The sequence below is a fragment of the Gorilla gorilla genome, chromosome 1, assembly GCF_029281585.2.
Source record: "Gorilla gorilla gorilla isolate KB3781 chromosome 1, NHGRI_mGorGor1-v2.1_pri, whole genome shotgun sequence".
NCBI classification, from domain to species: Eukaryota; Metazoa; Chordata; class Mammalia; order Primates; family Hominidae; genus Gorilla; species Gorilla gorilla.
In genome coordinates, this window is record NC_073224.2 from 160,959,121 (window position 1) to 160,971,595 (window position 12,475).

The following is a 12,475-nucleotide window of genomic DNA, read 5'->3' on the forward strand; positions in this document are numbered from 1 at the left end:
TTTTACCTGAAATTGAGTTGATAATGGAAAACACAATCTAACCTAGACACAATAGACTATATCCTTATTTTACACGATGCAACCCTGAGTCCCAGCAAGGTGGGGCCTGAGCACTGGCATGCCCCTTTGCATGGATTCAGGTCTCCTGACTACTTCTTGACCCATTGTTCTTTAGGAAAATTTATTGGCGAGTATATTAAAAAAAAGGCTATGTCTTGAAATTTAGGTGTCAGAGAGAACCCCTGAAACTTACTGAGTTTTGGATGCTCCCTCTGGAGGGGCTCTCCGTGGATCTCAGAGACCTTTGCTTTTTAAGTACTCACTTTTAGGGTGTCACTCTGGGAGCTGCGCCTGGGGATAAACTGATTCCTCAGTGGGGCTGTAACATTGCTCAGGGTCAGTGGTCACTAGGCAGGGAATGGAGCCCAGGAGGAGTGGGGAAAGGGGATGGAGGCCGGACGTGGCCAGCGGACTCAGGGCTTGACTCACACACTCACACAAAAGAGGCCGGAAAGTGTCCGGAGGAAGCCGGCGCGTCACGGAGGACGGATCCGGGACCCTGCCGCGCCCGCCCAGCGGCGCCCGGTCCCGGGTCCACAGCCGCACTCACCCCGCCGCGCTCTCCGCCACCGCCACCACCGCGGCCACCGCCAATGAAACGCCTCCCGCTCCTAGGTGAGTGCTCAGCGCCCCTGGTCGCCGAGGTCGTCGGAGGGACCAATCCCTTGTAGGGGACTGGATTTTTTAAGAGGTGGAGCTCACATGGCAAGTGTATTTGGCAAAATCTCCCAGGAGAATTGATTTAGTACTTCTCAGGATGTTTTTCTCCTTGACCTTTCAACTCTAAAGTTGAATATTCCAAGGTCCAGGGAATGTTACCTTTTTATTCCTCTTGAGGAAGTGTCCAGCATCCCCTTTCACCTTTCTTCTGTTCTGCCCCGAAGAAATTTGGGAAATTCAGACCATTAACACCCATGAGAGGTTTCCTGGCATTTTAAGGGGATTGCCGGGCCAGATTTGAGCTTCATTTTGACCATACTGTGCAGAAAGATAGTAAATGACATCTCCGAGGGTGAATTAATTCCGGCTTAGTCAGTATACATAGTTATTTGCCACTGGGATTTAGAACAGAATACTTAAGAATCTCTTGGTACCTGATAAGGACAACTAATGTTAGATGACTGTTTTCAGAACAATGACCTCATGCTTCATAGCTGTTGGTCCTCAAGACTCTTGAGTAGGCCTGGTAAAACAATAAAAAAGGAACCGACTGTACTTTTCATTATTTTTTCCTATCAGTCCACAACATATAATTTCCAAATGTATTTCAATAACTCTGATGTATAGTCTTGTTCCTTGTTTTGTTTCATTTTTTTTTTTTGTTCACATTTGTGTGCTGTTCCATTTCTGGAAGATCAATCTTTGACTCTAATCTTGAGTTTGTTTTTTTGTTTTTGTTTTGTTTTTAAATTTCCCCTAATGGAAAATAAAAACAGTGAAATAAATTTTATTATGAACAATTGAATTGAAAACAATTGAAATTGAAATTGAAAACAATTGAAATTGAAAGCAATCATTAGAACACAGAAAAAAAAAACAGCAAGTGCATCTGTTCTCCTAGATAAGATGTCATCTTAAAATAACACAGATTTGAATTTGCAAAAACCCAAATACTCAATTTACCTTCATTTCTACACAGGATTACTCCCAGAGGAGGGAAATTGCTTTACAATCAGGCAGGTCCCTTTCAAAGTATCTCACCTCAGAATGAAGGGTAACACTTAATCAACATGCTATACTGATCTGGGAACACAGTTTTTATTATAAAGCTGAGTTGTTTATTACGTTTTAGTTTCATTGAGATTTACTTGATAAAGGTTGAAATTGGAAAAAAAAAAGCCTTCATCTTAAAAGTAACTTTTACTTACTTGCTTTTGTGCTGTTACTTAGCTAAGTGCTCTCTTGGGAAAAATTTATAATCCATTTATCTAGATAGAAAGAGAGGATAATTAATGTTTATTATACTCTAATTCAACAATGGGGAGAGATGTTTGTTTTACTTTTTGAAAAGGTGTATTTCTCTATTTTATTTAGTGGTTTTTTCCACTTTGTTGAATTGTTCCTATACTCAAAATTGCACCAAGACACCTTGTCTCCCAAATGCAAAATGTGAAATACGCAATGGAATTGAAGCCTGCTATTGCAACATGGGATTTTCAGGAAATGGTGTCACAATTTGTGAAGGTAAACAAGCTTTATTACTTCTTTTGGATTATACTGTAAGATTAAATTCTGATGTGACTGCTTTTCTGTCCTCCAGAAACTAACTTGTTTTGTTATACTGTTTAATTTCATACTATTTAAAAAAACACTTAAGTAGCTAAACAGTAAGTTTGACTTCCCATGTCAAAATTTATACTTGTTACTGATTTTAAAAGACTTCATGCATATCTTATTTTTTGGTGCAAATATTAAAGATTTCCTTTTAGCTCATGCTGGAGATCCAGGTGTAGAGGGCATAGTCAACAGTTTTGGGAACAAAAGAGTTCACGAAATGTATACTGCTATGTATCGCCTTCATATACCCTCTTTACATGATACCAAGTATATAAGTATTTGTATACCTATATGGTATATGATACCACATATACAGGTACTTGACTGCCTATATTTGGAGATGATATTAAGAGATTCATGGTTTTCTCATGCATACCCTGGGCATAGGAAATGACAAGAGAAAGAGAGAATTTTGAAAAGACATCATCTTCTGAAAAAGCAGATTATAATCATAGAACTTTATGCTACTGTCCAGAGACGGAATGCCAGAAAGTATCCTTGTAGGGTGCAGTTTAGCCCATTGATTTGATCAGCAGAACACCATCTGATAATCAAATTTACGTAATTTTGTGTCTGTAGTTGTCATCTCTACCCCAATCTTCCACTCCCCCTAACACACTCAATCTTTTTAAATTCATTTTCAGTAAAATCTAGTTTTAACTGGATCCATAGACCAACGTCCTGTGTAGAAGAGAGAGAGAGAGAGAGAAAAAAGTACTAGGTCATACAAATTAGTTTTAAAATATAATTAAATAGCAAGTTAAAATTATAGCTGTGTGGTGTTATGCATGTAAATGTATTTAGGATAACATGAACTTTTTCTAATTAAGCCAGGATATTGTATATTGTTAATATTGCATGTGTTTGCTTACAACAAAAACAAGTTGTATCTTGTGATTGAATTATATAGGCTCTTTAAAAAGATTAAATATGCCGTGTTTAGTAAGACCAAACTTCATCATAATTAGGTTGAATATTTAAAAAATGTACAGCAAAGCTGCAGTTCACTTAATGGTGTATTAAATCGGGCGCTTCTGCTTGTATAAACAGCCAGAATTTGTAATATACTATTTTACAAGAATTACAAAATTATTTTCATAAATAATCTTAGAAATGTATTGTGTATTTAATTGAATGGCGTTATAGCAAGTGTAAAGTTGAGTGACCTTCAAAATACTGCATCTCACAAATTAGTGTGCTTTTCTACTAATCATTACAAATTGTACCATAGTACTTCATAACCAGCATTGCCTTTTTGTTATTTAGATACTTTTCAATTGTCATGCTTAGCATAAGTAACATAAAAAAATTTTCACATTTTGGACTTTTAGCAGCCAACCAGCTTATAATCACGTTTCTAATGATTTCTTTTAAAAACGCATCTTCCATTATCTAATGCAGTTGTTTTCCCCCTGCTGCCTAAGTCAATAACTAGCTAATAAGCAGAAAATACTTTCCATTGGAAAAAAAATTCTTTAAGACCTTTTGGCCTGCAATTTCTTTTCACACAGAACATAATTTGTAATGGGAATTTGTTTCTTTCTTAGGTTCATGTTAAACTTAAATTCCCTTTCTGTTTTAAAAAAACTCCATATACACTTGTTTTGATATTTATTATCTGAGATTCATAGTGTCTTCTTAAAACTGTTCAAACAGTGGTTTTCATCTTTTTCACCTTTTATTAATTCACTGACAGGTTTTTAACCTTTTTTTAGTCAGGATAGTTAATATGCTCTTTAGAATTAAAACACTGTATTCCCAACTGCTGAATAGTCTGGATTATATTTTGAGTTTTAAGATTCTTGTTGACATTTTCATCTCTAAAGAGATTCCTCGCCTTTCCTATCTTTCTCTAAGATTGGTATTATGTCAAGATGAAATGACTGGACAGGAGATTAGCTACAGAGGATGCCTATTTCTTGAGGAATAGAATTTGTTTTCTTTTTTCTGTCCTCAATATCGCCATTATCATAAAATTTGTCTCTCTCAGAGGTACCAAAGAAATGTTATAGTAATAACCCAACCTCACTAAACATATTAAAAGAGCAAGTTTTGAACAAGTAATTTATAATTTGTTTTGCATGGTCCTACAAAATAAGCTTTAATCGTAGTGAATTTATTTAATTTAATCATTTTTTAATTTCAACAGATGTTTATTAAGCACTTTGATCATCATTATCATAATCACATCAACATTAGAATAGCTAATATCTACTCTGTTCTGAGTCCAGAAAATTAATTAACAGAGGCCTTATAGTCAAACATATTGATTAAGAGTACAGGCTGTGGAATCAAACAGACTTGGATTCAAGTATTAGCTCTACCACTTGTTTGGTTGGTTGACCGTTCCTAACTCATGTTTATTCTACCTAACAGAGTCATTTCCTAATAGACATAATTTATCATGTAACTCAGCTACTTAATACCTGCCAATGGCTCTTCTTTGTCAACAGAATAAAGTCTAGGCCCTTAACATTCTAACTTAATTCCCATTGCCTTCTCAACAAATATGCCCTCTGATATATATCTGGCATGAAATTCTTGGAACTCCTTTAAAAATATCATACATGTTCAACTTCTAGGTTTCAGCCTATGAGTAAAGGGAATAATTAATGGCCAAAATGATTTTTCAAAACGTTGTATGGTTATAAGCTAATATATGGGGGACATTTTTTCATGAGTAGCATGGAGTAAAGACAATTTGAAAACTTTTGAGATGTTTTGAGCAATAGCAAGCAGACTGTAATAAATGCATGGACTTTCAAGTTGTTACTTCTCATTTGGATGTATATGTTCCATTATTTGTTGAAATATAAATGAATAATTTTCATGCATTTATCTTATAAACATTATAAGTGGAATTAACGTTAAGTGGAATTCTGAAGAATTCCACTTCCAAAGGAAATTGCTAATGTCTCTAACCCTAAAGTAACAAAGATAAACCTAATATGTTACTGAAACAAATCCTAGAGGTAAACCAGCTTATTTAGAAAATATATTCATAATGCAATTATTAATGCAAACATTTTTTTAAATAACCATTACAAAGCAGAAAAACAATAATTAAAAGATATCAGTGCATTTTGAAGAAGAGACCAAGCATTTTCCTCTACGATAAAATACCATAACTACCTTGAAAAAATGAGAAAAAGGCAAAATCATTTACTTATTTTAGCAATTACAATATTTATCATATCCCCTTCGTACTAGACATTTTCACAAAATGGTACCCCTAAGCAATTAGCATGACAACAGTATAATTTGCTTACCTAAAAAGATGGTCTGTCAGCTTATTTTTATCATATCCTAGTGGATTAAATAGTCTGCTCACCAAAGTTAGTCTATTTATTCACTGAGATAGTGTGTTATACAAATAAGCAAAGTTGAAGTTCACAAATTGCCTTAAAATTGTATAAATATGTATCTTATGTGAGGGCACACACCCAGAATATAGAGTTTATCAAAACTATCTGCTTCAGGTCCCTCTGGAGAAGCTATTTTTCATAGTAGCTTCTAAATATTTTGTTTTTCTTTCTTTCTTTCTTTCTTTTTTGTCTTAAGCATTTTAAAAATATTTGTTTTCAGTTTTCATCAGACATTATCAGCCTCTGGTAGTTCATCTGAAACTTTTCTTGTCCTTTTATTTTTAAGTATTGAAATTTAGGAGTAGTCAATTGAGTTGAGTAGTACCCGGACCAGCATTCATAATTCATTCATACCTTCCTTCCTTCCTCCCTCCCTCCCTCCCTCTCTCCCTTCCTTCCTTCCTTCTGTCTTCCTTCCTCCTTCCCTTCCTTGCTTCTTTTCCTTCGTTCTCTCTTTCTTGTTTTTTAAATTACAATCCTCAAAAGGAGGCGGCTCCTGATTTTCAGGTAATATTTAAGGATTATTTCAAAAATTACAAGTATATATCTCACGAATATTATATGTATGTTTTCCTTCATGTACAAGATATGTTACTAAAAATCTTAGGGAATTTTTACGTATCTCAGAGGAACTTCTTAAACGAATACTACAGCAAACTTGAAAAAGTATAAACTCAGATGTGCTACTGGAGAGTCATGTATCAAATTTGTTTAAAGAGAGGTTTATATTTCCTTGGGGTTTCTGTATTAAATGGGAAATGTAACCTCTTTAAGAGATTATAGTCTAAATTAACCCTGGGTTTACCTTCCAGGATCATGATTTCTGTAAACTTCATTCAAATAAATACAATATCTTGCTAATTTCAGAAATTCTTTTCTTTGTACTAGAAATATGACCTCTTTTCTCTCTTCACAAGAAAGGTTCTACAGTAGAGATAGCTACCACAATAATTAGGTGGAACTTCCTCAAAAGTATCCACTCAACAATATTACGCATTCCATCAGTATATAGAAAGAGGAAAATAAACCAATAAACCATTGTAAAAACTTTCTTTAGGTTAATATTTACTTTGAAAAGAGAAGGAAAGGGGCCTGTGTGATTTGAGTTTTGCTGACTAGTTCCGCAGTTTTAAAACCAAAGACTTCGCTGACCTGGTTTATTAAGGTGAGCTTTACAGACTAAGTTTTAGGAATCATTTTTCCAAATCATCTTGTTTCATGTTTATCTAACAGGATAATTACCAAGAATTAATCAGATACAACTAAGAAATTTCTTGAAATCTTAAAGTAGGGTTTAATATGAACATATGATTTTGGATTTTCCCAAGTAACCGATAATGAAACCTAATTAAAATTTTTGTTCAAGTAGAAGCCTCATTTATTTTTAATCAGTATTATCTAGATGGATTCATTGAATATTTAGAACCAGAAAAGTAATATCCAGTAACTAATAGGATGAAGAATGAAACTGAAATAATAAAAATGAACACACAGCTTCTGGGTTCTAATTTTAAGAATAAAAATGTTATGCAAAATTTTATACTAAATCAATCTTGAAGAAGACTTTGCACAATGTATTTTCTACTTATGCACAAAAAAATGCCTTCTGGGTTGACATTATTTCAATGTTGATTTTTTTCCCAAATTAAGAATACCATTTTCTGTTTGTACTTCAGGCTCTACCATCAGTTTATAAAGTCGATAGGTAGGTAAGTAGATAGATAGATAGATAGATAGATAGATAGATAGATAGATAGATAGATAGATAGATATAACTATAGATGTGTATCATATAATATGCATTAGTGATAAGGGATCAATGACAATAAAAATTGAATATGGTTTTCCTAGAGCTTGTGTTCATTTTGTATGCAAAGTGAACACGGTGACTGTACCATCTTACATTTCCTGTTCTGCCATATATTTTGAAGCTGCTAGGAATGTAAAACTAAATAAAAATTGTATTCTATTTATTTATTTATTTATTTAAGACGGAGTCTCGCTCTGTCACCCAAGCTAGAGTGCAGTGGTGCGATCTCAGCTCACTGCCAGCTCCGCCTCCTGGGTTCACGCCATTCTCCCGCCTCAGCCTCCCTAGTAGCTAGGACTACAGGCGCCTGCCACCACGCCGGGCTAATTGTTTGTAAAAAATTGTATTCTAAATGTGGATTATCATACATTTTAATTCCTGCTGCTTTTCCATGAAAATTCTGGTAGAAAGGTGACTAAAGAAATAGCAGAGATAGCACTTCCAATACTTCCCCCAAAATCACTGAGTCCAAATTTTGTGCTTTGTTTATTATAGTTCTACTCTTTTGTCAATATTTTAAGGTTGCAAACCTTATTTTGCAAAATTGATGACATTTCTGTTATTCTGGAAATGTCAGTTGTCTATAGTCCCAATTTTTAGGGCATCAGCACACTTCTTAGTAAACTCCTGGTTATTTTAAAAGTAAATTATCCAGTCTTGTACTTATCTGTGTTCCCATTATTTCTCTTCTTCCTTATTTACTCTCTTTAATTATTAAGTAAGTTTCAGGTTTGCAGCTTAATAAAAAAATTATATATTGATGTTGATTTTAGTGACTTCTGTGAGCTAGACACTATTCTAAGCACTTCACATGAATTTTTAAATTTAATTCTCACAATACTTCTCTGAAGTAAGGGCTGGTATTATCCCCAATTTATAGATTAAGTAATTTGCCAGAGAAAGTATATACCAACAATTGCCTCATATAACCCTCAAACTACTCTGTGGTGTAGGTTTGCAAATAAAGAAAGTGAATCTCATTGAGATAAAATGAATTATTTTGGTTCTACCCTACACCCAGCTGCCTTTTCCCTGCTACATTATCAAAACAATCATATATATATATGAAGATATTTTAAGAATCTGGCTGGGTGCGGTGGCTGACGCCTGTAATCCCAGCACTTTGCGAAGCCGAGGCAGGTGGATCAAGAGATCCACATGTCAAGAGATAGCGACCATCCTGGCAAACATGGTGAAACCCCGTCTCTACTAAAAGTACAAACATTAGCTGGACATGGTGGCACATGCCTGTAGTCCCAGCTACTCGGGAGACTGAGGCAGGAGAATCGCTTGAACCCAGGAGGCAGAGGTTGCAGTGAGCCGAGATCGTGCCACTGCACTCCAGCCTGGCAACAGAGCAAGACTCTGTCTCAAAAAAAAAAAAAAAAAAAAAAAAAGAATCAGTGGAAGTTTTAATATCTTGATAAAATGCGTAGGTCAAGTACAAGAGTTTAACTCCTGTTCATCAATCTCCATCAAGATAAGTGAATTGAAAAAAAAAAAAAAAAAAAAAAAGCAATGAAATCAGAGGGAGGCCATGAGAAGTCCACAGATTAGAGTGAAATTCTCAAAGCAGCGTCAAATGCCACAAAAGGGGGCAGTTCAATGCACATAAAGAACCCTGCAGCAAAGAGTCTGGCTTTCCCCTGTGGTGGCGGGATCCTGTCCTCTTCCCAGAAGTGGAGAGAAATCTAGGTGACTGTTTGAGGCATTGTTTTCCAAAGGCTACACAGATTGGACGTTCTATTCCTCATTGTTTGTCTCCAGATAAAGTCAAGAAAATACTCTCAAAGAAAACTTGGTCATCTGCCTGGAAGCAACTCTTGAGACTGAAAATTGATGCCACCTTTCTGTCTTCTCCTTACTGATGTTACCTAGAATAATGCCTCAAAATTACTGTACCCACCTGCGTTTACAGAAAACTCTGAAATCTCTTTTACTTCAGAGATGGTAATGGCTAGCTGGCAAAATCTGGAGCAAGTTACCTGTGATAATCACATTTTTTTTTAAATTATAAATATGAGAGTCATTTAAAGATAGTCCAGTCATTGAGGAAAAGTGAACAATATAAACACCTAGATGAATAAATAGAAAAATTTGCCAGAAAAGCCGTACTTTTAGGTTGAAGAAAACACTCTGATTTATATGCTCAAAGACATTCTGGAAAATTTTGCATCCAAACAATTACAAAAATTTAGAAGAGGATTCTATGTACAAAAGAACTATCACACAACAACAAAAAAAAACTTATTACTTTGATATAACCTCAAAATTTTGCATGGCTCAACCTCTTCCACACTCTTTCTCTAATTCTTCTCCTTTCGTAGGAAGAGGTATCAAGATACAAAGCTGCTAAAATTGTCAGTAATGCAAGCCAGTGCCTAAAAACCACCATAAGATTGAGGTTAAAGTTTCCCATTCCTGGGTTTTCTGTCTTGCAAGGGTGGTTGCGAGATAGAACAGGGAAGCTGCAAATATTCAATTTATTTATGTATCTGTGGAAGATACACCAGGACAGCATTAGTCAAGATATTCTTGAGTGTATCACCTCAGTACCATTCCCATTTTTATATCCCGATTTCACTTCTTTTAATCTTTTTTTTAATCTAGTTCCAGACCCTTTTTTATATTCCTCCTGTGCTTTATCTCAAAGGTTAAACAAGGTGATCATCAATGTGTTTTCTCACCCTAACTGCATGGTTTGTCTGCGATTTTTACATTGAAATGTCATTAATGCAGTAATGGAGTCCATACCTGCTAATCATTGTTGCAGAACCTCTGCTTCATTTGATTGAACTCAAACTCATTTTGTGACTCACTTGTAACTTTTGTTGTTGCAATAGTGTAATCATCTCTTCCCCGTGTTGTGTGTTTACCCCAAATGATTTCCTGAATTCATTGGCTAATTTGATTTATCCTGCGAAACAAACCTAAAGTATTTTTTCACCTGCTATAAAATATATTTATCTTCTGATAATTGATGAGATAATGTACAACAATGGGCTGAAAAATAATCATCCCAAATTGTAGAGCTAAAAAGCGAAGATGGAATATAAGAGAGCAAAATGGAAAATAAGAGAACGAAACTGAGAAACAGAGGACCAACCATGGAAGGCCTAATATTCATCTAATAGAAGTCTTACTGAAGAAGGATTCAGGCAAAATTTAGCAGAGGATAAAATAAAAGACATAAATTAATTTCCCAAAGCTTAAGAAAGTCATGAGCCTTCAATTAAAAGAAACCACAGAAGACCACTTATCTTCCATGGAATGTGCCTGTGCCTTCACTTCTCAGTTTATGTTTAAGGAATATCCATTGATATCCTGCTATGAAAGAAGAGTATAGTTTACTTCACAACCTGTCACTTTTATTTACACATTTAAGTTTTTTATAATCTTTATGTCCTTAAGTAGTAATGGAATATATTAGCTGACTTAACATCAGGCGGCTCCATATCTAGAGCCTAGGCTAAAAACCTACTCAAATCGTGAGAAGAGAGAAAGTACTTTTCAAAAGGACATTTGGGTGACTGTTATCAGGAGGATGAATAGATGCCATGCAGCCAGAAAGGCAAGTGACCACTGGAAGAAAGTTTCTGTCAATCCCTTCAGTTCCCATTTCTACATCCATCTACTTTCATTTAACCACTACTTTATCTTTTTCCTGAGACAAATTCTAGTCTAAAGTAAAGGGAAATTTATTAGAAATATTGTGATATATCATATTAATAATAAAATAATTTCTAGATTAATCTATTATCCTCCACGTTTTAATTATCAGACTCCTATTTTATATCTTATGCTCCAACAACCAAAACCCATCCTTACAAATTGAAATCCCCCTGGTATCCTATGCTCCAGTGACTAGATTCTCTAATAATAAATTTTAATGTTTCTTTGCTAAAGTCTCCAAATTTGTTATGTATATTTTATCCCTGTCCTACTAAGATTCCCATCGTAAGTCACAAAGAGCATCCAAGCCTTAGTTTCCCTAAAATGAGCAGATTGGACTAATATCTTTATTGATGTCCCTACAAGATTTAAAGTTATTTGATTCTACTATTGTAATACATGTATTTGAACTGTAGTCATTTTCCAGTTCAACAAATTCTTGGGCAAATAGCCTTGATTTTGGACTCAATTTGAAAGATGAAAATGAAACAGATGGATTTTGATCTCTTGCCTGTAAGCTCAGTGCCCTTTCCACTTTATTACATAGTTGTGTTAAACTCTGATCTCTGGAGCTGGCATGACCAATGCAGGAGATGCTTTATCTACTCTTTGTACTCATCTCATCTCCACTTATGACCTGGCACACCATGATACTCTTTCCTGATGAGCCAGGATGTGACTTGAAAGTTCTTCTGTCAATATTACCAGGCCGGTGCTACAAATCAGTAGAAGTTGGCACATAAATGAAGCGTTTTTTCCATATTTTCTCTGGTGGTTTCCTCCCTCAGAAGGAATTTCTGGATCAATTTTCTGAGACCCCTCCTGCATTACAGTGCTGAAAAGTAAGACATTAAATGTCATATGATCAGTGAGAGAAGTGCTATACCGGGGTCACTTGAACCATTAAACGTAAGTAGAAGGCTGTTACTTCCATGATTTTTATATTTGCTCTCCTATTGGGAAGGTTTAGTCACTGTGATGTGTGATTGAGGGTACTCCTTTGAATAAGATGGTGCACAAATCCATTTAAGGGACAGGAGGGTTGTAATTCATGTGATTTTATAATTACCATGTAACTAACAACTAAAACAAAATGGTATATAGTGAAACTGATCTTTGTGTTGCAATTCCAAAAGATCTTTGCTTAATGACTGTTTATGTTCAGGAATGGTAAAAGTAGAATTGATCAGAGAGGCAGTAGTCTCAGCTAGGAAGTAAATCCAAAAGCTACATTTATTCATTCTGAGGGTAATATATATTGCCAGGTATCAAAATAATTTTGCAACAGGCT

The 12,475-nt window shown here is 35.1% G+C and overlaps 1 protein-coding gene across 1 annotated transcript in view; it reads left to right on the forward strand.

Moving 5' to 3' along the window:
* Positions 1-321: 321 nt before the first annotated feature.
* ADGRL4 (adhesion G protein-coupled receptor L4) overlaps positions 322-12,475 on the forward strand; it is a 116,518-nt gene continuing 104,364 nt past the window's right edge. The window contains exons 1-2 of the mRNA XM_031002412.3: positions 322-675; positions 2,095-2,244. Coding sequence (XP_030858272.3) covers positions 654-675; positions 2,095-2,244 — 172 coding nt within the window. The 5' untranslated portion in view covers positions 322-653. The remainder of the gene's footprint in view (positions 676-2,094; positions 2,245-12,475) is intronic.